Source organism: Salvelinus namaycush, chromosome 29 (genome assembly GCF_016432855.1).
Source record: "Salvelinus namaycush isolate Seneca chromosome 29, SaNama_1.0, whole genome shotgun sequence".
Classification (NCBI taxonomy): domain Eukaryota; kingdom Metazoa; phylum Chordata; class Actinopteri; order Salmoniformes; family Salmonidae; genus Salvelinus; species Salvelinus namaycush.
Window position 1 is genome coordinate 16,425,737 of NC_052335.1, and position 23,753 is coordinate 16,449,489.

The 23,753-nt window shown below is 42.9% G+C and overlaps 1 protein-coding gene across 1 annotated transcript in view; it reads right to left on the minus strand.

Annotated features, from left to right (window-relative positions):
- Nucleotides 1-1,169: 1,169 nt before the first annotated feature.
- LOC120023978 (adhesion G-protein coupled receptor F1-like) overlaps nt 1,170-23,753 on the minus strand; it is a 37,491-nt gene continuing 14,907 nt past the window's right edge. The window contains exons 2-5 of the mRNA XM_038968073.1: nt 13,454-14,516; nt 13,204-13,245; nt 13,052-13,111; nt 1,170-1,346 (exon numbers count right to left, since the gene is read on the minus strand). Coding sequence (XP_038824001.1) covers nt 1,170-1,346; nt 13,052-13,111; nt 13,204-13,245; nt 13,454-14,516 — 1,342 coding nt within the window. The remainder of the gene's footprint in view (nt 1,347-13,051; nt 13,112-13,203; nt 13,246-13,453; nt 14,517-23,753) is intronic.

Here is a 23,753-nt window from a genome sequence, read left to right on the forward strand (position 1 = left end):
ATACAATATGTACAAGAACAATATCAATGATAGATGAGGTAGTTATCTGCATACAAACAGGGGTAAAGTTGCTGAGCAGCAGGATTTAAAAACATAGTAACAGTAACGTATGGCGTGCGTGTTAGGAGAGAGTCATTTGAATAGAGGCACTGCAGATAGTGCTGATGACTGGTCCGATTGAACATTCCTTTCATTCAATTCCGATAATACAAAATTGGGAAAAACAAAATAGACCATCCATGGTGGACCACCACCTGCACTCGAGCAGATCTACTTCAACCTGTCTACCAGTGCATGAGTTAATGAGGCGCTTGCTATTCCAACTTTCATAAACTGTCACTGGCGCTCGACCATCAAGACAGTAGGTAGACACCCCTTTTGTTAAGATGGAAACAAAATATCTAGCCAGCTAATCATTGTTATTTTGTGACAGTTCTAATGTTAAATGTAATCTATTTATGATATTTTGTTTGTGGTATCGTTTGCTAAAATAATCGGGAAATCAGAGTACGTTCACATTATGTGTTTCTGTGATTGTATTTACAATATAAAGTAAAACTTCAACGGTAAATAATATCTCTTATCCAATTAGAACATTAAGTAACTGGATAATTTTTGTAATAATATTCTGTAGAAAAGTATGTTGAAAAGTTATTTTACTGCCGCTTAAGTTACCAGTGTGAAAAGGCAGGTTAACAGTAGCCTAACATTAATTTATAGGACAGACTAGGATATCGACGCATAAAACGACTAATGTTAAGGGATTTCTAACATGTTTCGAGGCCAGTTTCATAATCAGCAATCAGATTGCGTTGTCTGTGATGTTAACTTACAGCAAACTGCTAACCAACCTTTTCTGATTAATCAAGGTGAGTGTTCCCTGAAAATGACACATTTTTGAATGTTTTTTGCAGTCAATTTGACACCTAAAAATCTCTGCTCCGTCTCTCTAGCCTGCCAGCTAATTCCAGCAGTAGCCCCAGCTCTGTCAGAAATGACTGAGAAGTATTTAGAGTATAGTGTAACTTCAAACATCCAGCGAAGGTGTACTGCAAACGTGTCAAGATTTCTGACATCTATCCAACAAGAGCAGTCTACACTTAATGTAGAGAATGCTGCTGTTCCTCAGACATTTTATATGTCCATTGAGGCCGCTGAGGAAATGTTGTTCAGTGGTCAGGACTGAGGATGAACTGTTTGTGGATGCTTTGATGGACAATGAAGTTGTAGGAGAAGGTGGAGGTCAGGCTGAGGTTGATGATGAGGGTGATGATGTCGAGGAGATGGTTGACGATGAGGTTGAACGTCCAACGGATCGTTTCAAAGGCTACTTGGTGAATTGGGCTCTTGAATATGGAATAACATTAGTTTCGTTAACAGCCCTGCTTTTGATTCTGAGGTTCCATCATCCAACCTTGTCAAAAGATGCCAGGACCCTCCTCAATACCAACAGAGGTGACAGAGGTGACAGGGTTGCTGGTGGCACTTTTTTGTACTTTGGTATTCTATGTTCCCTGTCTGGTATGCTTGACAAACTTTGGCAGAAACTCCCAAATAAAAACAAAAAACACTCAGGCTTTATGTTTAAAGTGAAACAACTCATTACAATTAGTTCAGTAATGTGATGCCCAGTAATGTGATGCCCAGTAATGTGATGCCCCTGCACAGGCTTTCATCAAAGGCATCAAGTCACACACAGGATATGTTGGGTGTGATAAATGTACAGCATATGGTTTGCATTTTCAATGTAGGATTACCTTTCCTGAGACTAAATGTGCCCTATGAACTGATAGGAGCTTTAATTAATGCACAGTCAGATGAGGAACATCACAAGGAGACATCTCCACTAAGCAAACTTAGTTTTGGTATGGTACCAGCATTTCCCCATGACTACATGCACCTTGTATGTCTTGGAGTGACAAGAAAACTGATAGACCTATGGAATGGCAGCATTGGTCCACTTCAATGCCGGTTATCATTTCAGAGTGTACAATAATTTCATGCTCCTTTCAGTTGCAATATCAATTCTTGTTAGTCCTTCCCTATGTGTTCAGATGTGACCATGGGCGTCTTGTCTTGGTACCCCCTTTTCCCACCATAAAAAAAACCAGTCAAACACCATAACAAAACAATACTCACAGGGTAACGGACAAAGTGACATGTAGTTGCAAACCACAAGCGATCTAGAGAGAGATTGCATGACAGAGAGATCAAACTCTTGAGAAAACAACTGACAGGGTTTTTAAACCAAGGGAAAGGGAATGTGATAGGGTAAGAGAAAATGAGCAGGTGTCTTCTGATTAGTGACTGATTGGTGACTGATTGGGGAATGATGATTGCCACCTGTGAGGGGAGAAGGAGAGAAAATAAATACACACACAGGATACCTGTATCCGTAACATATGTGCAGTTGAAGTCGGATGTTTACATACACTTAGGTTGGAGTCATTAAAACTCGTTTTTCAACCACTCCACAAATTTCTTGTTAACAAACCTTAGTTTTGGCAAGTCGGTTAGGACATCTACTTTGTGCATGACACAAGTAATTTTTCCAACAATTGTTTACAGACAGATTATTTCACTAATAATTCACTGTATCACAATTCCAGTGGGTCAGAAGTTTACATACACTAAGTTGACTGTGCCTTTAAACAGCTTGGGAAATTCCAGAAAATTATGTCATGGCTTTAGAAGGTTCTGATAGGCTAATTGACATCTGAGTCAATTGGAGGTGTACCTGTGGAGGTATTTCAACCTGTGGATGTATTTTTTTCCTACCTTCAAACTCAGTGCCTCTTAACTTGACATCATGGGAAAATCTAAAGAAATCAGCGAAGACTTCAGAAAAAAAATTGTAGACCTCCACAAGTCTGGTTCATCCTTGGTGGCAATTTCCAGATACCTGAAGGTACCACGTTCATTTGTACAAACAATAGTACGCAACTATAAACACCATGGGACCATGCAGTCATCATACCGCTCAGTAAGGAGACACGTTCTGTCTCCTAGAGATGAACGTAGTTTGGTGCGAAAAGTGCAAATCAATCCCAGAATAACAGCAAAGGACCTTGTGAAGATGCTGGAGGAAACAGTAAAACGAGTCCTGTATTGAAATAACCTGAAAAGCTGCTCAGCAAGGAAGAAGCCACTGCTCCAAAACCGCCATAAAAAAGCCAGACTATGGTTTGCACCTGCACATGGGGACAAAGATCGTACTTTTTGGAGAAATGTCCTCTGGTCTGATGAAACAAAAATAGAACTGTTTGGCCATAATGACCATCGTTATGTTTGGAGGAAAATATATGGCATCATGAGGGAGGAAAATTATGTGGATATATTGAAGCAACATCTCAAGACATCAGTCAGGAAGTTAAAGCTTGGTCGCAAATGGGTCTTCCAAATGGACAATGACCACAAGCATACTTCCAAAGTTGTTGTAGTTAAACTTCTGACCCACTGGGAATGTGATGAAAGAAATAAAAGCTGAAATAAATCATTCTCTCTACTATTACTCTGACATTTCACATTCTTAAAATAAAGTGGTGATCCTACCTGACCTAAGACAGGGATTGTTTTCTAGGATTAAATGCCAGGAATTGTGAAAAACTGAGTTTAAATGTATTTGGCTAAGGTGTATGTAAACTTCCGACTTCAACTGTATAGCCTGATGTAACTTCTACATTGATGATGTGCTCCAAAGGCTTTGTGTAACCTGTGAGGGCTCCGAGTAAGATAAGGTTGTGGGAGGAAATGTGATCATTCTGATTACAGTATGGGGTACATTTGAGACAAAAATAATGTTTCTTATTATCTTAGCCAAAGTCAGTGAAACCACTTCAAATAGTCACTATCGCTTCTTCCTATAGAATGATGAGATTCCTGTCAAGTTAAAATTATTATGTTCAACATCTTAATATTATCTTTTTAATATTATGTTTTTAATATTATCAACATTATCTTTTGAATGGTAATGTAAATTTGAGCTTGTTTGGCTTTGCAATAGTTGAAGTTTTAGAATTCAGATATTTTCTCATGTTATAGCTTCCCCTTGTGATCTGGTATTGGGAGTTACAATCTTTTTCAAAATGCCAACATGTTTGGGTTATTATGATTTGAGAAACATGCTTTATCATTCTTCAGGGGACTGTTCGATTTTGTATAAAATTCCCTCTAATTAGAGACGAAAAAAGTGATATTCTTTAGGTTGTATTGGATGTATCAATGTCACCTTTTCTTTTCCTATATTTTCCTAGATCTGACATACCACAAATGGATTTCTTACCTGCAAAAAGAAGCTTGAAATTTCAAAACAAAACCGTGTTTCCAAGTTGCACCACAGTATCTGTCACGTTCCTGACCTGTTTTCTCTTGTTTTGTATTTATTTAGTATGGTCAGGGCGTGAGTTGGGTGGGTTGTCTATGTGTTGTTTTCTATGTTGGGGTTTTGTGTGTTCGGCCTGGTATGATTCTCAATCAGAGGCAGCTGTCAATCGTTGTCCCTGATTGAGAATCATACTTAGGCAGCCGGGGTTTCACGTGTGTTTTTGTGGGTGTTTGTATCTCGTGTCAGTGTTCGTGCCACACGGGACAGTTTTCGGTTTGGTTACGTTTGTTGTTTTGTATCTTGAAGTGTTCTGTTTTACTTTCATTAAATAATGAACACTAACCACTCTGCGTTTTGGTCCTCTCCTTCTGTCAGCGAGGACAGCCGTTACAGAAACACCCACCACCAAAGGACCAAGCGGAGTGGAAAAGGGAAGCGACAGCAGCAGAGACAGACACAGGAATGGACATGGGAAGACGTCTTGGACGGCAAGGGTTGCTACACATGGGAGGAGATCCTGGCTGGAAAGGATCGCCTCCCATGGGAACAGCTGGAGGCAGCGAGGAGAGCAGAGGCAACCGGAGAGAGGAACCGGCGGTATGAAGGTACGCGGCTAGCACGGAAGCCCGAGAGTTAGACCCAAACATTTCTTGGGGGGGGGGGGCACACGCGGAGTGTGGCAAAGCCGGGTAGGATACCTGAGCCAACTCCCCGTGCTTACCGTGGAGTGAGAGGGCGTCGTACTGGTCAGACACCGTGTTATGCGGTAAAGCGCACGGTGTCCCCAGTACGCGTGCTTAGCCCAGTGCGGGCTATTCCACCTCGCCGCACTGGTAGGGCTAGGTTGGGCATCGAGCCGGGTGTCATGAAGCCGGCCCAACGCATCTGGTCTCCAGTGCGTCTCCTCGGGCCGGCGTACATGGCACCAGCCTTACAAACGGTGTCCCCGGTTCGCCAACATAGCCCAGTGCGGGCTATTCCACCTCACCGCACTGGCAGGGCTACGGGGACCATTCAACCTGGTAAGGTTGGGCAGGCTCGGTGCTCAAGAGCGCGTGTCCTCCTTCACGGTCCGGTAATTCCGGTGCCATCTCCACGTACCAGTCCTCCGGTGGCAGCCCCCCGCACCAGGCTGTCTCTCTGTTTTCTCTCTCCAGTTGCTCCCACCTGTCCAGCGCTGTCAGAGCCTTCCTCCTCTCCAGCGCAGCCAGTGTCTGAGCTGCCTGCCTGCCCAGCGCTGTCTGAACTGTCTGCCTGCCCAGCGCTGTCTGAACTGTCTGCCTGCCCAGCGCTGTCTGAGCTGCCTGCCTGCCCAGCGCTGTCTGAGCTGCCTGCCTGCCCAGCGCTGTCTGAACTGTCTGCCTGCCCAGCGCTGTCTGAGCTGCCTGCCTGCCCAGCGCTGTCTGAGCTGCCTGCCTGCCCAGCGCTGTCTGAGCTGCCTGCCTGCCCAGCACTGTCAGAGCTGTCCGTCTGTCCCGAGCCGTCGGAGCTGTCCGTCTGTCCCGAGCCGTCGGAGCTGTCCGTCTGTCCCGAGCCGTCGGAGCTGTCCGTCTGTCCCGAGCCGTCGGAGCTGCCCGTCTGTCCCGAGCCGTCGGAGCTGCCCGTCTGTCCCGAGCCGTCGGAGCTGCCCGTCTGTCCCGAGCCGTCGGAGCTGCCCGTCTGTCCCGAGCCGTCGGAGCTGCCCGTCTGTCCCGAGCCGTCGGAGCTGCCCGTCTGTCCCGAGCCGTCGGAGCTGCCCGTCTGTCCCGAGCCGTCGGAGCTGCCCGTCTGTCCCGAGCCGTCAGAGCCGTCCGCCAGACAGGAGCAGCCAGTGCCGTCCGCCAGACAGGAGCAGCCAGTGCCGTCCGCCAGACAGGAGCAGCCAGTGCCGTCCGCCAGACAGGAGCAGCCAGTGCCGTCCGCCAGACAGGAGCAGCCAGTGCCGTCCGCCAGACAGGAGCAGCCAGTGCCGTCCGCCAGACAGGAGTAGCCAGTGCCGTCCGCCAGACAGGAGCAGCCAGTGCCGTCCGCCAGCCAGGATCCGCCAGTGCCGTCAGCCAGCCAGGATCCGCCAGTGCCGTCAGCCAGCCAGGATCCGCCAGTGCCGTCAGCCAGCCAAGATCCGCCAATGCCGTCAGCCAGCCAGGATCCGCCAGTGCCGTCAGCAAGCCAGGATCCGCCAGTGCCGTCAGCCAGCCAGGATCCGCCAGTGCCGTCAGCCAGCCAGGATCCGCCAGTGCCGTCAGCCAGCCAGGATCCGCCAGAGCCGTCCAGCCAGGATCCGCCAGAGCCGTCCAGCCAGGATCCGCCAGAGCCGGCCAGCCAGGATCCGCCAGCCAGCCAGGATCCGCCAGCCAGCCAGGATCCGCCAGAGCCGCCCGCCAGCCAGGATCTGCCCCTCAGTCCGGTGCTGCCCCTCAGTCCGGTGCTGCCCCTCAGTCCGGTGCTGCCCTTTGGTATAGTGGGATTGACATGGAGGGTGGTTGTTAGGAGGAGGCCACGGGGGCGAGTAAAGAGGCGGACAAAGACATTGTTAAGGTGGGGTCCACGTCCCGCGCCAGAGCCGCCACCGCGGACAGACGCCCACCCAGACCCTCCCCTAGAGTTTTAGGGGGTGCGCCCGGAGTTCGCACCTTGAGGGGGGGGTTATGTCACGTTCCTGACCTGTTTTCTCTTGTTTTGTATTTATTTAGTATGGTCAGGGCGTGAGTTGGGTGGGTTGTCTATGTGTTGTTTTCTATGTTGGGGTTTTGTGTGTTCGGCCTGGTATGATTCTCAATCAGAGGCAGCTGTCAATCGTTGTCCCTGATTGAGAATCATACTTAGGCAGCCGGGGTTTCACGTGTGTTTTTGTGGGTGTTTGTATCTCGTGTCAGTGTTCGTGCCACACGGGACTGTTTTCGGTTTGGTTACGTTTGTTGTTTTGTATCTTGAAGTGTTCTGTTTTACTTTCATTAAATAATGAACACTAACCACTCTGCGTTTTGGTCCTCTCCTTCTGTCAGCGAGGACAGCCGTTACAGTATCAGGAGGGTGACAATATACCCCCGTTCATTTGGCAAAGCCATTCCTGGAATATAGTTTGGAAACATAAACCCAAACAATCTGATTTGCTTCAACTGTCAAGTCGGTTCAAAAGTACATTTAATATCCTTCTGACCCCCCCCTTCCAGTCCCAGTGGAAAGTGAAAATCACTCTACACTTGGCATTATGTCATTTTCTCATGCTTTTTAATAGGATGAAAAGCTAAAGGAGCGTGATGACTGATGGTAAAAGATAATTCATTGGAGAACTGGTATGAAGCGTCTTTGAGGAACTACAATATGAGCCTACTGCACATGTATAAATTCTAGCACAACCACAAATGTAATCACAAAACCACACTAACTGCACCCCTCTCCGTCACAAATTGATGGTCCTCTTTCAAAATCTACTTAACATCTGTCAGATTGGCAGAATTCATTATAGATAAGATTGAGAATGTTTGGTTACGTTGTAGTCGAGTACTGTTTTTGAGGTGACTTGTCAATGTGAAATGTAGGGAAATTCATCTTCTCTCAACACCCTCATACCTTCCTTCAAATGTTTGTGTCTCACAAAATAAATTCACTGATGTATGACAATCTATTCCTGCAATCAAGTGTAATCCAGAAATCAAGGGTAAAATGAATTGCATTCAAAAGTGAAGTCAGACCAAAAAGTATTAATTCGGTCAAGCACTTGAGCATTATTTTGAAACACATTTTAATTGAGAAAAAAGTTAAACTTACCTTGTTTGGTTGTCACACAAATGATTCAACCTCTTCAGGAAACTCAGACATTTTTATAGTGAAGTTCACAGACAGACACACCAAGATCATTAAAGATGGAAAAAGCATTCTGCAAGAACTACTTGGCATAAAAAAAGCGTACTGTAAGTAAGAGATCCTTCCTTAAGAGGTCTTATAGACGACACAGCAAAACATTCAGCATACTTTTATAATTGTTGGCCCATATAGCGAAACGACAGGTTTTAATTCTCCCTTATTCCTTGAGCCAAATCGGCGATTTGACGAGACAGCCTATAGGGAGGAGGTCAGAGACCTGGCTGGATGGTGTCAGAATAAGACTAAGGAGATGATTGTGGACTACCGGAAAAGGAGGGCCGAGCACGCCCCAATTCTCATCGATGGGGCTGTAGTGGAGCAGGTTGATAGCTTCAAGTTCCTTGGTGTCCACATCACCAACAAACTAGAATGGTCCAAACACACCAAGACAGTTGTGAAGAGGGCACGACAAAGCCTATTCCCCCTCAGGAAACTAAAAATATTTGGCGTGGGTCCTTAGATCCTCAAAAGGTTCTACAACTGCAACATCGAGAGCATCCTGACGGGTTGCATCACCGCCTGGTATGGCAACTGCTCGGCCTCCGACCGCAAGGCACTACGAAGGGTAGTGCGTTCGGCCCAGTACATCACTGGGACTAAACTGCCTGCCATCCAGGACCTCTACACCAGGCAGTGTCAGAGGATGACCTTAAAAATTGTCAAAGACCCCAGCCACCCCAGTTCTCTCTGCTACCGCATGGCAAGCGGTACCGGAGAGCCAAGTCTAAGACCAAAAGGCTTCTCAACAGCTTTTACCCCAAAGCCATAAGACTCCTGAACAGGTAATCAAATGGCTAACCAGACTTTTTGCATTGTGTCCCGCCCCCTACCCCTCTTTTACGCTGCTACTCTCTGTTTATCATATATGAATAGTCACTTTAACTATACATTCATGTACATACGACCTCATTTAGCCCGACAAACCGTTGCCCCCGCACATTGGCTACCCGGACTATCTGCATTGTGTCCCACCACCCACCACCCACCACCCGCAAACCCCTCTTTTACGGTACTGCTACTCTCTTTTTATCATATATGCATAGTCACTTTAACCATACCTACATGTACATACTACCTCAATTAGCCTGACTAACCGGTGCCTGTATATAGCCTCGCTCCTGTTATTTTTCAATGTCTTTTTACTGTTGTTTTTATTTATTTATTTATCTATTGTTCACCAAATACCTATTTTTTACTTAAAAATTGCACTGTTGGTAAGGGCCTGTAAGTAGGCATTTCACCGTAAGGTCTCTACACCTGTTGTATTCGGCGCACGTGACAAATACACTTTGATTTAATTTGATCAGTGTGGTGCAAAGTCATCGGGAAAGCAGAAATCATACAGTGAATATGGCAAACACGGCATCTTTATTGGGTAGATGGTTGAACCAAGACTTTTTTTATCGAGTTGCAGCAACACCGTCTGTGAGACAGGTTCAACGAGACAAAACTCTTTGTTACTACTTGTGTATCCAACATGATCTACTGTAGAAGCCTCTTCAACAATAAATTGTACACATTTAAAATATGCCATTACATAAGAAAAGTCAATAGCAGCTGTATAACATGTCTTAATACAACGCACATAAGTGGTAATGGCAACAATATGGAAAACCATAGCTTAACATAAAGTATGGAGTAAAAATGAAGTAAAAATGTATTTAAAAAAAGGCGAATTCTCTGTCATACAGTTAGCACTTGTCTGTAACAATGCAGCTAATTGACCTTCATTTGTTCCTGTAATTGTCTGGTCATCTATTATATTTGAATATTGCTACTGTATCTTTGGAAACCTGAATCGCTTGTAAAATTGTTAGTTATAGTTCTACTTTAAATGTATACATCATTTAGTCATTATTCGTAAAAATCATAACAAAACCTGAATCGCAAAAAAATAAAAAGTACTTCAATACCATACATAATTTAAAGTGCTATGTCTTGTTCAGAAGTTGGTTCAAGCTGGTCCATCATTTACAGTAGCGTCTAGACACATAAACATGTACAACAAAAAAGAGGCACGTTTTTCAGACAGAACCCTTATACAGTGGCTTGTGAAAGTATTCACCCTTGGCATTTTTCCTATTTTGTTGCCTTACAACCTGGAATTAAAATAGATGTTTGGGGGGGTTGTATCATCTGATTTACTCAACATGCCTACCACTTTGAAGATTTTTTATTGTGAAACAAACAAGAAATAAGACAAAAAAACAGAAAACTTGAGCATGCATAACTATTCACCCCCCTAAAGTCAATACTTTGTAGAGCCACCTTTTGCAGCAATTACAGCTGCAAGTCTCTTGGGGTATGTCTCTATCAGCTTGGCACATCTAGCCACTGGGATTTTTGCCCATTCTTCAAGGCAAAACTTCTCCAGCTCCTTCAAGTTGGATGGGTTCTGCTGGTGTACAGCGATCTTTAAGTCATACCACAGATTCTCAATTGGATTGAGGTCTGGGCTTTCACTAGGCCATTCCAAGACATTTAAATGTTTCCCCTTAAACCACTCAAGTGTTGATTTAGCAGTATGCTTAGGGTCATTGTTCTGCTGGAAGGTGAACCTCAGTCCCAGTCTCAAATCTCTGGAAGACTGAAACAGGTTTCCCTCAAGAATTTCCCTGTATTTAGTGCCACCCATCATTCCTTCAATTCTGACCAGTTTCCCAGTCCCTGCTGATGAAAAACATCCCCACAGCATGATGCTGCCACCACCATGCTTCACTGTGTGGATGATGTTCTGGGGATGATGAGAGGTGTTGGGTTTGCGCCAGACATAGCGTTTTCCTTGATGGCCAAAAAGCTCAATTTTAGTCTCATCTGACCAGAGTATCTTGTTCCATATGTTTGGGGAGTCTCCCACATGCCTTTTGGTGAACACCAAACGTGTTTGCTTATTTCTTTCTTTAAGCAATGGCTTTTTTCTGGCCACTCTTCCGTAAAGCCCAGCTCTGTGGAGTGTACGGCTTAAAGTGGTCTTATGGACAGATACTCCAATCTCCACTGTGGAGCTTTGCAGCTCCTTCAGGATTATCTTTGGTCTCTTTCTTGCCTCTCTGATTAATGCCCTCCTTGCCTGGTCTGTGAGTTTTGGTGGTAGGCCCTCTCGCCAAAGATTTAATGGTGCTCTGTGGGATTTTCAAAGTTTCTGATATTTTTTTATAACCCAACCCTGATTTGTACTTCTCCACAACTTTGTCCCTGACCTGTTTGGAGAGCTCCTTGGTCTTCATGGTGCCGCTTGCTTGGTGGTGCCCCTTGCTTAGTGGTGTTGCAGACTCTGGGACCATTCAGAGCAGGTGTATATATACTGAGATCATGTGACAGATCATGTGACACTTAGATTGCACACAGGTGGACTTCATTAAAAAAACTTATGTGACTTATGAAGGTAATTGGTTGCACAAGATCTTATTTGGGGGCTTCACAGCAAAGGGGGTGAATACATATGCACGCACCACTTTTCCGTGTTATATTTTTTTGAATTTCTTTAATTAAACAAGTTATTTTTTTCATTTCACCTCATCAATTTTGATTATTTTGTGTATGTCCATTGCATGAAGTCCAAATAAAAATCTATTTAAATTACAGGTCGTAATGCAACAAAATAGGAAAAACGCCAATGGGGATGAATAATTTTGCAAGGCACTGTAGAACTCACAACATTATTCCAGAAAAGTCCACAAATCTTCACATCAATAGATTCATTGTGTGTTGGACCAAGCCATGTTTTATGGCAGGTCCAGGTCAAAGGCTATAATTCTTGTCAAGTGGAATAACAGCTTGTACTACCCAGTGGTGTAAAGTACTTAAGTACAAATATTTGAAAGTACTACTTAAGTAGTTTTTTGGGGTATCTGTACCTTACTTTACTATTTATATTTTTGACAACTTTTACTTTTACTTCACTACATTCCTAAAGAAAAAAAGAATGTACTTTTTACTCCATACATTTTACCTGACACCCAAAAGTACTCGTTACTTTTTGAATGCTTAGCAGGACGGGAAAATGGTCCAATTCACACACTTATCAAGAAAACACATGATCATCCCTTCTGCTTCTGATCTGGCTGACTCACTAAACACAAATGCATCTTTTGTAAATGACAAAAAAATGGTGCCATCTGCTTTGCTTAAAATAAAGTGGCTCATATCTTTACTTTTACTCAAGTATGACAATTGAGTACTTCTTCCACCACTGCAACTGAGTGATGGGGCTTTTATCAATTACATTGAATTTGGATACTTAAGTATATTTAAAAACAAATAATTTTACTGAAATAGTATTTTACTGGGTGACTTTTACTTGAGTAACTTCATATTAAGGTATCTATACTTTTACTCAAGTATGACAATTGGGTACTTTTAGGTGTTGATGAAAGACTCTGTAGCACCAGTGCTGTTGGAAGAATTTGCAGCTTCTGAAACATTGTAGACATCTGTCAAAGCAAGGGAAGTCAAACAGTTGGTTTGTTATATAAAGCAAGGCAGGGTGATTATTTAACAAAACAAATATTTAGAGAACTGTGATAATTTCAAAATTCATAAAAAATGGTGAGCTTACTCCTCCTTATCCTTCTTCGGATGAAGTTTAATGCACTGGTTGATGATGTTGCCGCGCCACCACTGGTACTCTGGAATGGAAAAAAATTATATACACTCATTGGGCAATCAATATTCGCTGATACAGTAGTAAGTCTTATCAGAGAGATTCACGTCTATGAGGAAGGCCAAAAACAGCCCATTAAACTCATGGTTTAACTTGGGATTTCTGAAATTGCAAAACATGTCTAATTACAAGGATCATCAGTGCACATAGTACACATGTAATTAACATGAATCATTTGAGGTAAATATAGAAGAAATGGTGTGAAGAGATGTACTTACCCTCGTACGGTCAGAGCCTGGGAGGATGGAAGAGAACGTTCCTGCTATAGCTGACCGGATCTGAAAGCACAGGACCATTTAATAAAAAATCACAACACTCTTGCATACAAAGAGGGTATAAACAAAAAATGTATGACTTTTCAAACACATACCTTGCCGTCTAAAAGTGTTCCAAACACCAAAACAAAGAAACCCTTTTTAAGAAAGATTAAAGATTAATGTACATAATACAATGTTGCTAATGTTGTTCAACTTTCATGAAAACAAATGTAGTTGTAAACATGTTGACATTTTACATCAGAACTCATTACTTGCAGCTTTCAGTTGGAAAATAAAAATGAAATAAAGATTTCAGTGTATGGCACTATTATGGAAAATAATGCACCAATGTATTCAGTTTACCTGTAGTGAATTGAAGAGGGCAAATACAATATGGATTCCCTTATTTGTTGGATCAACCATGGTTCCTACTCCCAGTCCCCAGGTAAGGCCAAAGAATGGAGTCAGAATGGCCAGACACCTGGCAATGACCACAACAGCATTTCTCTCATCTGGCTGGGTAGCATCCCCCACGCCTCTCCTCAGCATTTTGTACAGAACCACAATCAGGATCAAAAAGTTGATGACCACTATGGTCAGGGCAGGGATCACAAAAGCAAGGAGAGCCTTTGTCTTGTCCCAGTTGAGCCAACATGCCTGGTTTTCCTTGATGTATCCACCACTTGGAGCTGTTGCTGCCACAGTAATAACAGCAATGATAAGAGGTGCCCCATAGCCTACTGAGAAGCCAATAGCCAGCATAGTTGATTTTGACATATGGGAGAAAACCAAGACGGTCCGATAGAAAAGGAGAAGGCCTGAGATCAGCATCCAAAAGAACAGAGCAAGGTAGAAAAAGTGAATGAAAAACGTAGCTGCAGTACATGCCGGTATAGGTGTTGTGGTGTCTTCGCCTGGGTTTTCAAGGGTATTTTTTGATATTGATGCACCAATAATGAACCAAATGTCAGCAATCAGGAGAGACACAGCGATGTTCACAATGGAGACATGGCGCATGTAAGAGGTGTTGTTTCTGGTCATGGCCTTCCACACACAAGCCTCAATGATGAGACAAATGACTAAGCTACCCATCGATATGCCAACTCCAACATAAGTGATTATATCCAAAGCATCTTGAATCTCTTTCGGAATGGAAGTTGACATCAAAATGGAGAAGGAGGTCAGATGGTTACAGTGACAGGTGACCTGGCCCTCCTCATTAGACATCACTTTACATCCTGTGTTATCCCATCCTCCAAGGCTGTTAAAAAGGCTGAAGTTCCAGAAAACACACTGAGGATTGTATGTGAGCGACTTGTTCACCTTATCGAAGCTCAATGAGACATTTTTAGTCGTCCCATTCAACTTCACCAGCACTACAAGTCCATTGATGATGTTGTCATTGACACTTTGATTGCTGCCGTTCCTGGCAGGCAACACATTACTGAGGGAGTAGAACGTTAGAGTGGTGATGGTGAGGTGATTGGAATTAGTCTCTGGAATCTCTATCAACACACTTGAATTTAAGTCTGCTCTGAATGAGTTGTCAAATGTGTCTTGGTTTAACAGAATTAGCTTTGTTGTCACATTAAAGGACTTTGTTGGGAGAGAACCTGCAAAAAATTCCATGGAGCCCAGTAAACTAGAGCTGGTGTTCTTATTTTGGTCGGCATTGAGAAAGGTCCAGGATTGTTTTGCTTCATCAGAAACTAGGACATTCACTGTTTCTAGAATGTTCTGGGGAGTCAATGAGAAATCTGAGTTAGGTCCAAACTTAATGTTAATACTTTAGTTTTTAGTTTTTTTAAGCAAAACATGCACTTGTGCTTATCTCACCACTATCAATAAACTTAAGTGTATTTCATTAGTTTTAGTTTATTTAAAGCATCAACTTATTTTCCAAACTTCATGCATTCAAAGTATACTAAAACCAAGTGAACTGATATACTGTATATTTTTGTTTCTCTTGCACTGATCTCTACAGTTTATCTGTGCTTGTTATGTTTGTTTTCAACATACCTTTATCTGAGACTGGCTGATGTTCTTTGAAACACTTGCAACAATTCTCAGAATATCAACAATGGTCGAAATAGTTGCACTTGAACTAACGATTTGCTCTTTTAGATCAACAGAGGTATTATTAAGTTTTGTTAAAAATTCTTCAACTGTTGCCTCTTTCAAGTCCTGCAGAGGAAGATATGATTATACTTAGAAAATATACTGTATGTCATACACTTACATTTAGGACATCTAAGAGAAACATGTTTGAAAATAAATAAATATCATAATTGCTTACAAAACTCTCAAATCATACAAATCAGTTTTCCTTCAAATGGATAACAACAACAGAAAATCATGCTCCAAATTATAAATACAGTTAAGACAACGATTGCTAGGGTTTACCAGTCATGGTAGGTGTTATTAAAAAGTATTACCTGAGATGAGGTTAGTAGCTCATTGATTGCAGTCAAGACACAAGTGTCACTCTGAGGTTTCCAACGTCCAGTGCTTTCACAAATCGCTGTCTTTCTTCCATCCTCACCTTTATTACATGGTGCCACTGATGTGTCTTTCTCTTGGCCACTACCATATTCCAGATCGTTGCAAATTATAGCTAGAAAACATATTTTTTTTTTCAGACATTTGAAACAGCAAATACTGTATTCAAAGACAGAAAATACTGTACTTACCTCCTACGAAAATAGTCAATTTTGTAGTCTTTTCATATCCTATTGGGTCTTTCACTTGGCATGTTAATGTGACAACTTTCGATGATCCATCACAGTTTTGAATTTTATAGTTATATTTAATGCAATTATCAGGAGTCTCATCTATAAATAATACATGTAAAAAAAATGTCAGATTGTTATAATGTAAACAACATGGTTTATGCATTAATTTATTTGGTCTCTTGTCATATTGAAAAGGAAGTCTGATTATTAACTAACACTTACTTGTGGGCAATTCTACATCGCCTTCTTTCCACATTAGTTTATAGGGAGTCTGCACACAACACTCCAATGGCTGACCTTTCCCCACCTCACATTTGGTATTGATTTCTGTATTCGTTTGAATAATGGGAGCATCTTTGATTTCAATTTGACCCGTTTGGTAGAAATAGATCTCGTCACTCTTCAGAGTGCATTCATATTTCCCTGGGATGAAACAATATTGACATTGTTGAGTCAAGAAACAATATCTGGGCAGAAAAAATGTATCATCCCTTTGTCTTCTTTAACTTTGGGTGGGTATGCTCTGGGTTTTGAGTTTTCAATGTTATAGAAACCAAAATGTAACAGTGATTAAAAAAAGGTCATAAAATTTTCATTACACAATTGATAATATTTAGACTATAGACTCCTGTTTTCCTGCCAGGGTAGTTTAATTGTATAAAAAAAATAAGCGTAAAAAATGCACTCTTCAACTTACCTTCATCCTCAGCAATTACAGTTTTGATACCAAGTTTTGTCTTTTGTGATGCAAAATCATCTGTATTGATGTTGAACCTTCCAGTCGATGTTAAAACTCTTCCCTTTCGTTTCCACTCAACGTTTCTAATAATGCCCATCTTTACAGTATCAGGAGGTGGTCCACACTCCAGAGTCATGGTGCCACCAGAGTAAATGGTAGTTGGTTTATAACTTAATACCGTGCTGCCTTGGAATAGATTGAGAAATTCGTGGTCAACAGTTTTGTAGACCGATATTTAAAGCATCTTTTTTTTGGGTCATAAGAATTTGCAATAATGTGATTTGAGAACGTTTTTAAGGACTTACTGTTATAAATCATATTGAAAGAGCTCATATCAACTTGATAATCAGCTGAAAGTGATGTTGCAAGTCCAGCATTAGCTTTGGTAATTTCAGAGGGGTCTGCAGCTGTGGTCCTAACCTCAAAGTTGGCTATAACACTTCCACGGCTGTTAACAGGAACCAAAGAGAGAATACAGAAATAAATACATGTTGAATGGAAACAACTTACTTCCATAACAACAGTAGATACCTACCTGAAACTTGTCAATGTTGCTGAAATAAACCCTGGCATGTTCTTCCTATACTGGGCCTGGATCTGTGTGAGATAATGATATTGATCATGTAAAACAAAATCGCAATGTTTCCAATGCACTACATGACCAAAAGTATGTGGAAACCTGCTCGTCGAACATCTCATTTCAAAATAATGGGCATTAATATGGAGTTGGTCCCCCCTTTGCTGCTACAACAGCCACTCTTCTGGAAGGCTTTCCACTAGATGTTGGAACATTGCTGTGGGGACTTGATTCCTTTCAGCCACAAGAGCATTAGTGAGGTGATGTTGGGCAATTAGGCCTGGCTCGCAGTTGGCGTTCCAATTCCTCCCAAAGGTGTTCGATGGGGTTGAGGTCAGGGCTCTGTTCAGGCCAGTCAAGTTCTTCCACAACGATCTCGACAAACCATTTCTGTATGGACCTCGCTTTGTGCACGGGGGCATTGTCAGGCTGAAACAGAAAAGGGCCTTCCCCAAACTGTTGCCACAATGTTGGAAGCACAGAATCATCTAGAATGTCATTGTACGCTGTAGCGTTAAGATTTCCCTTCACTGGAGCTAAGGAGCCTGAACCATGAAAAACAGCCTCAGACCATTATTCCTCCCCCACCAAACTTTACAGTTGGAACTATGCATTTGGGCAGGTAGCGTTCTCTTGGCATCCGCCAAACCCAGATTAGTTTGTCGGACTGCCAGATGGTGAAGCGTGATCCATCACTCCAGAGAACGCATTTCCACTGCTCCAGAGTCCAATGGCGGTGAGCTTTACACCACTCCAGCCGATGCTTAGCATTGCGCATGGTGATCTTAGGCTTGTGTGCGGCTGCTCGGCAATGGAAGCCCATTTCATAAAGCTCCCGACAAAAAGTTATTGTGCTGACATTGCTTCCCGAGGCAGTTTGGAACTTGGTTGTGAGGGTTGCAACCAAGGACAGACAATTTTTACGCGCAATGCTCTTCAGCACTGCGGTCCCGTTCTGTGAGCTCGTGTGGCCTACCACTTCGCGGCTGAGCCGTTGTTGCTTCTAGACGTTTTCACTTCACAATAACAGCCATGTTGAAAGCCACTGAGCTCTTTAGTTCTACTGCCAATGTTTCCTATGGAGATTGCATGGCTTGGTTTTATACACCTGTCAGTAACGGGTGTGGTTGAAATAGCCGAATCCACTAATTTGAAGGGGTGTCCACATACTTTTGTATACATAGTGTACATCCGAAGCATTCATAATCATTACACTGAAAATGTACCCTGGCTGGATAATTGTATGAATAGTTATTTAATGCATTTGAGTATTTACTTGGGCCAACAATAGCTTGAGTCATGTACTTACAACTGGTTCAATATCGCCTTTGTACTTTTTGTATTTGTCACTATTTTTATCATTTAGGTCGCTAGTGAAATCTCCAATCATTTTGAAGGACATCGCCAGCAACAGAATATCTGAAACAAAAGAAGAAGAATGACAAACATGCTTAAATGGAATGGAATTGTTGCTACCTATACTGTATATCCTATTATTCACTCCCCTCCATATGTATTTGGACAGTGAAGATAAAGTGTTACATTTGGTTTTATACTCCAGCCTTTTGGAATTGAAATCAAATGTTTCATATGAGGCAACAGTACAGAATGTGTCCTTTTATTTGAGGGTATTTTCATACATATCTGTTTTACCGTTTAGAAATGAAAGCACAGGGCCTCCCGAGTGGCGCAGTGGTCTAAGGCAGTGCTTGCTGTGCCACTAGAGATTTTGGGTTCGAGTCCAGGCTCTGTCACAGCCGGCCGCGACCAGGAGACCCATGGGGTGGCGCACAATTGTCCCAGCGTCGTCAGGTTAGGGGAAGGTTTGGCCGGCAGGGATGTCCTTGCCCCATCGCGCACTAGCGACTTCTGTGGCTGGCCGGGCACAGTGCACGCTGACACGGTCGCCAGGTGTACGGTGTTTCCTCCGACACATTGGTGCGGCTGGCTTCCGGGTTAAGTGGGCATTGTGTCAAGAGGCAGTACGGCTTGGTTGGGTTGTGTTTCGGAGGACGCACAGCTCTTGACCTTCGCCTCTCACGAGTCCGTACGGGAGTTGCCGTGATGAGACTGACTGAACTGAACTGACTGATACCATGAAATTGGGGAGAAAATGGGGTATTTTTTAAAAATAAAATAAATATATTTAAAAAATAAAGAAATTAAAGCACTTTATGTATCTAGTCCCCACATTTGAGAAAGTCATAAGTATTTGAAAAAATGTACTTATAGTGTAGTAAAGTAGTCACAAGTGTAGTATTTGTTCCCATATTCCTTGCACTCAATGACTAAATCAAGCTTGTGACTCGAACAAACTCATTGAATGCATTTGCATAATGTTTTGTTTGTGTTTCAGATGATATTTTTCCCTATAGGAACTGAATGGTGAATAATGCATTGTGTCATTTTGGAGACCCTTTTATTGTAAGTAAGAATAGAAGATGTCTCTGAACACTTCTACATTCATGTGGATGCTACCATGATTATGGATAATCGTGAATGAATCGTGAATAATGATGACTGAGAAATTAACAGAGGCACAAAGATCATACCCCCCAAAATGCTATTGCTCATGCTGAGAGGTTAACATGTTTTGTTGTAGCCACTGTAACCTTCTCACCCGTCAATATTCATGATTGATTCATGATTTTTCATTATCATGGCATAATCAGGATTCATTTTGCAGTGTTCAGAAACATCTTCTATTCTTACACATACCAGTTGGTTTTGCAGTTGGTGGTGGTGTTGTTGTTGTTGGTGCTGGTGCTGTTGTTGTTGGTGCTGGTGGTGTTGGCGGTGGTATTGTTGTTGTTGTCGGTGGTGGTGGTGTTGTTGTTGTTGTTGTTGGTGCTGGTGCTGTTGTTGTTGGTGCTGGTGGTGTTGGTGGTGGTATTGTTGTTGTTGTCGGTGGTGGTGGTGTTGTTGTTGTTGTTGGTGCTGGTGCTGTTGTTGTTGGTGCTGGTGGTGTTGGTGGTGGTATTGTTGTTGTTGTCGGTGGTGGTGGTGTTGTTGTTGTTGTTGTTGGTGCTGGTGCTGTTGTTGTTGTTGTTGGTGGTGGTGGTGGTGGTGTCGTTTTTGTAGTTGCTGGTGTTGGTTCAGTAGTTACTGTAGTTCCTGTTGGGAGAGACATGTGGCGTAGTAGTAAGTGAAAGCTACAGTACAAAACTGTAGGTGAATCACAGAACAACACCTGTGCTACCTGTGGAGGTTGTTCTCTGTTCTGTTGTGGGCTTAGGTGTTGCAGAGGCTCCAGCAAAGCGGTAATATACAGTAGTGGCAGACTGTTACATTGTTAGATCTGTTTGGTGAACTATGGTTCACCTACTGGTGAATGTGGTCAGGATTCATTTAGAAGTGTTCAGAAACATCCTCTATTCTTACACACACCAGCAGGTTTTGCAATTGTTGTTGGTGGTGGTATTATCATAGTTGGTGGTGTTGTTTTTGTACTTAATGCTGGTGTTGATTCAGTGGTTCATGTATTTGTGGGTGCAGTAGAGTCTACAGCAGAGAAGTAACATAGATTGTTAGGTCTGTTTGATGGAGTCCGCTTTAGACAGGTTTTGTTATACAGAAGTTCATGACACTTACTAGTATCTGTGGTCGGTTGTGTTGTGGGGTCAGCTGTATTGATCTGTTTTATTGTAGCTGCAGGTGTAGTAGAGTCTACCAAGAGAGAAGTAACATAGTGATAAACTAAAGAAGCAGATTAACAGAAACTCATAATGACTCAGAAAGTACTATTTGATAGCCTTCAGATGCACTTAGCCTGGTCAATGTGGTCAGTTCTGTTGTGACAAATAGTGACAACAAAAATGCCATTTTGTTTTGAAATAAAATATGTTAGCCGTCATACTGGTAACTGTGGTCAGTTGTGTTGTGAGGTCAGCTGTAGTACTTTGTCCTGTTGTGGGTGCAGTTGTTGTAGAGTCTACAGAAGGGAAGAAACATGGTGATTGAATGTCAGATCTTTTGGTGGTGAACTTTGCTTCAGACAAGTTTTGTTCTCCAGAACTTGATGAAACTTACTGGTAACTTTGGTCATTTGTTCTGTAGTGCTGACCTCAGGTGTCGTAGAGTCTTAACAAGAGAGAAACAAAGATTGTGACAAATGTGTGAGGAACTGAGATTCAGAATAAATTACTTTCAGCAGTTAATGACTGTATTTCCAGGTAACTTTGGTAAATTGTGTTGTGGGGTCAACTGTAGTGGTCTGTTTTGCTGTGGCTGCAGGTGTAGTAAAGTCTACCAAGAGATAAGCAACACAGTGATAGATTGAAGAAGAAACAGATTAATATAAACTCATACTATGTTTAGAATTGTTTTTACCAGCCTTTAGAAGCTCTTAGTTAACTGGTCACTAGTGTCAGTTCTGTTGTGACAGATAGTGACACGTTAATGCAACTTTGTTCTGAACTAAAATATATTAGCGTACACTTACTGGTAACTGTGGTCAGTTGTGTTGTGAGGTCAGCTGTAGTACTTTGTTGTGTTGTGGGTGCAGGTGCACTAGAGTCTACAGCAGGGAGGGAACATAGTGATAGAGAAGAAGCAGATTAACAGAAACTCATAAACTCAGAAAGTAATATTTGCTAGCCTTCAAAAGCACTTAGCCTGGTCACTGTAGTCAGTTATATTAATCCATGCTTTTGTTACTTCTAGGTTAGACTACTGCTATGCTCTACTTTCCGGCTACCCGGATAAAGCACTAAATAAACTTCAGTTAGTGCTAAATACGGCTGCTAGAATCCTGACTAGAACCAAAAAATTTGATCATATTACTCCAGTGCTAGCCTCCCTACACTGGCTTCCTGTTAAGGCAAGGGCTGATTTCAAGGTTTTACTGCTAACCTACAAAGCATTACATGGGCTTGCTCCTACCTATCTTTCCGATTTGGTCCTGCCGTACATACCTACACGTACGCTATGGTCACTAGACGCAGGCCTCCTAATTGTCCCTAGAATTTCTAAGCAAACAGCTGGAGGCAGGGCTTTCTCCTATAGATCTCCATTTTTATGGAATGGTCTGCCTACCCATGTGAGAGACGCAGACTCGGTCTCAACTTTTAAGTCTTTACTGAAGACTCATCTCTTCAGTGGGTCATATGATTGAGTGTAGTCTGGCTCAGGAGTGTGAAGGTGAACGGAAAGGCTCTGGAGCAACGAACCGCCCTTGCTGTCTCTGCCTGGCCGGTTCCCCTCTCTCCACTGGGATTCTCTGCCTCTAACCCTATTACAGGGGCTGAGTCACTGGCTTACTGGTGCTCTTTCATGCCGTCCCTAGGAGGGGTGCGTCACTTGAGTGAGTTGAGTCACTGACGTGATTTTCCTGTCTGGGTTGGCGCCCCCCCTTGGGTTGTGCCGTGGCGGAGATCTTTGTGGGCTATACTCGGCCTTGTTTCAGGATGGTAAGTTGGTGGTTGAAGATATCCCTCTAGTGGTGTGGGGGCTGTGCTTTGGCAAAGTGGGTGGGGTTATATCCTTCCTGTTTGGCTCTGTCCGGGGGTATCATCGGATGGGGCCACAGTGTCTCCTGACCCCTCCTGTCTCAGCCTCCAGTATTTATGCTGCAGTAGTTTATGTGTCGGGGGGCTAGGGTCAGTCTGTTATATCTGGAGTACTTCTCCTGTCTTATCCGGTGTCCTGTGTGAATTTAAGTATGCTCTCTCTAATTCTCTCTTTCTCTCTTTCTTTCTCTCTCTCGGAGGACCTGAGCCCTAGGACCATGCCTCAGGACTACCTGGCATGATGACTCCTTGCTGTCCCCAGTCCATCTGGCCGTGCTGCTGCTCCAGTTTCAACTGTTCTGCCTGCGGCTATGGAACCCTGATCTGTTCACCGGACGTGCTACCTGTCCCAGACCTGCTGTTTTCAACTCTCTAGAGACCGCAGGAGCGGTAGAGATACTCTTAATGATCGGTTATGAAAAGCCAACTGACATTTACTCCTGAGGTGCTGACTTGCTGTACCCTCGACAACTACTGTGATTATTATTATTTGACCCTGCTGGTCATTTATGAACATTTGAACATCTTGGCCATGTTCTGTTATAATCTCCACCCGGCACAGCCAGAAGAGGACTGGCCACCCCTCATAGCCTGGTTCCTCTCTAGGTTTCTTCCTAGGTTTTGGCCTTTCTAGGGAGTTTTTCCTAGCCACCGTGCTTCTACACCTGCATTGCTTGCTGTTTGGGGTTTTAGGCTGGGTTTCTGTACAGCACTTTGAGATATCAGCTGATGTAAGAAGGGCTATATAAATAAATTTGATTTGATTTGATAAGCAACACAGTTATAGATTGAAGAAGAAACAGATTAATATAAACTCCTACTATGTTCAGTAAGAATTTTTTATCAGCCTTTAAATACACTTAGTCTACTGGTCACTAGTGTCAGTTCTGTTGTGACAGATAGTGACACGTTAATGCAACTTTGTTCTGAACTAAAATATATTAGCGTACACTTACTGGTAACTGTGGTCAGTTGTGTTGTGAGGTCAGCTGTAGTACTTTGTTGTGTTGTCGGTGCAGGTGCACTAGAGTCTACAGCAGGGAGGGAACATAGTGATAGAGAAGAAGCACATTAACAGAAACTCATAAACTCAGAAAGTAATATTTGC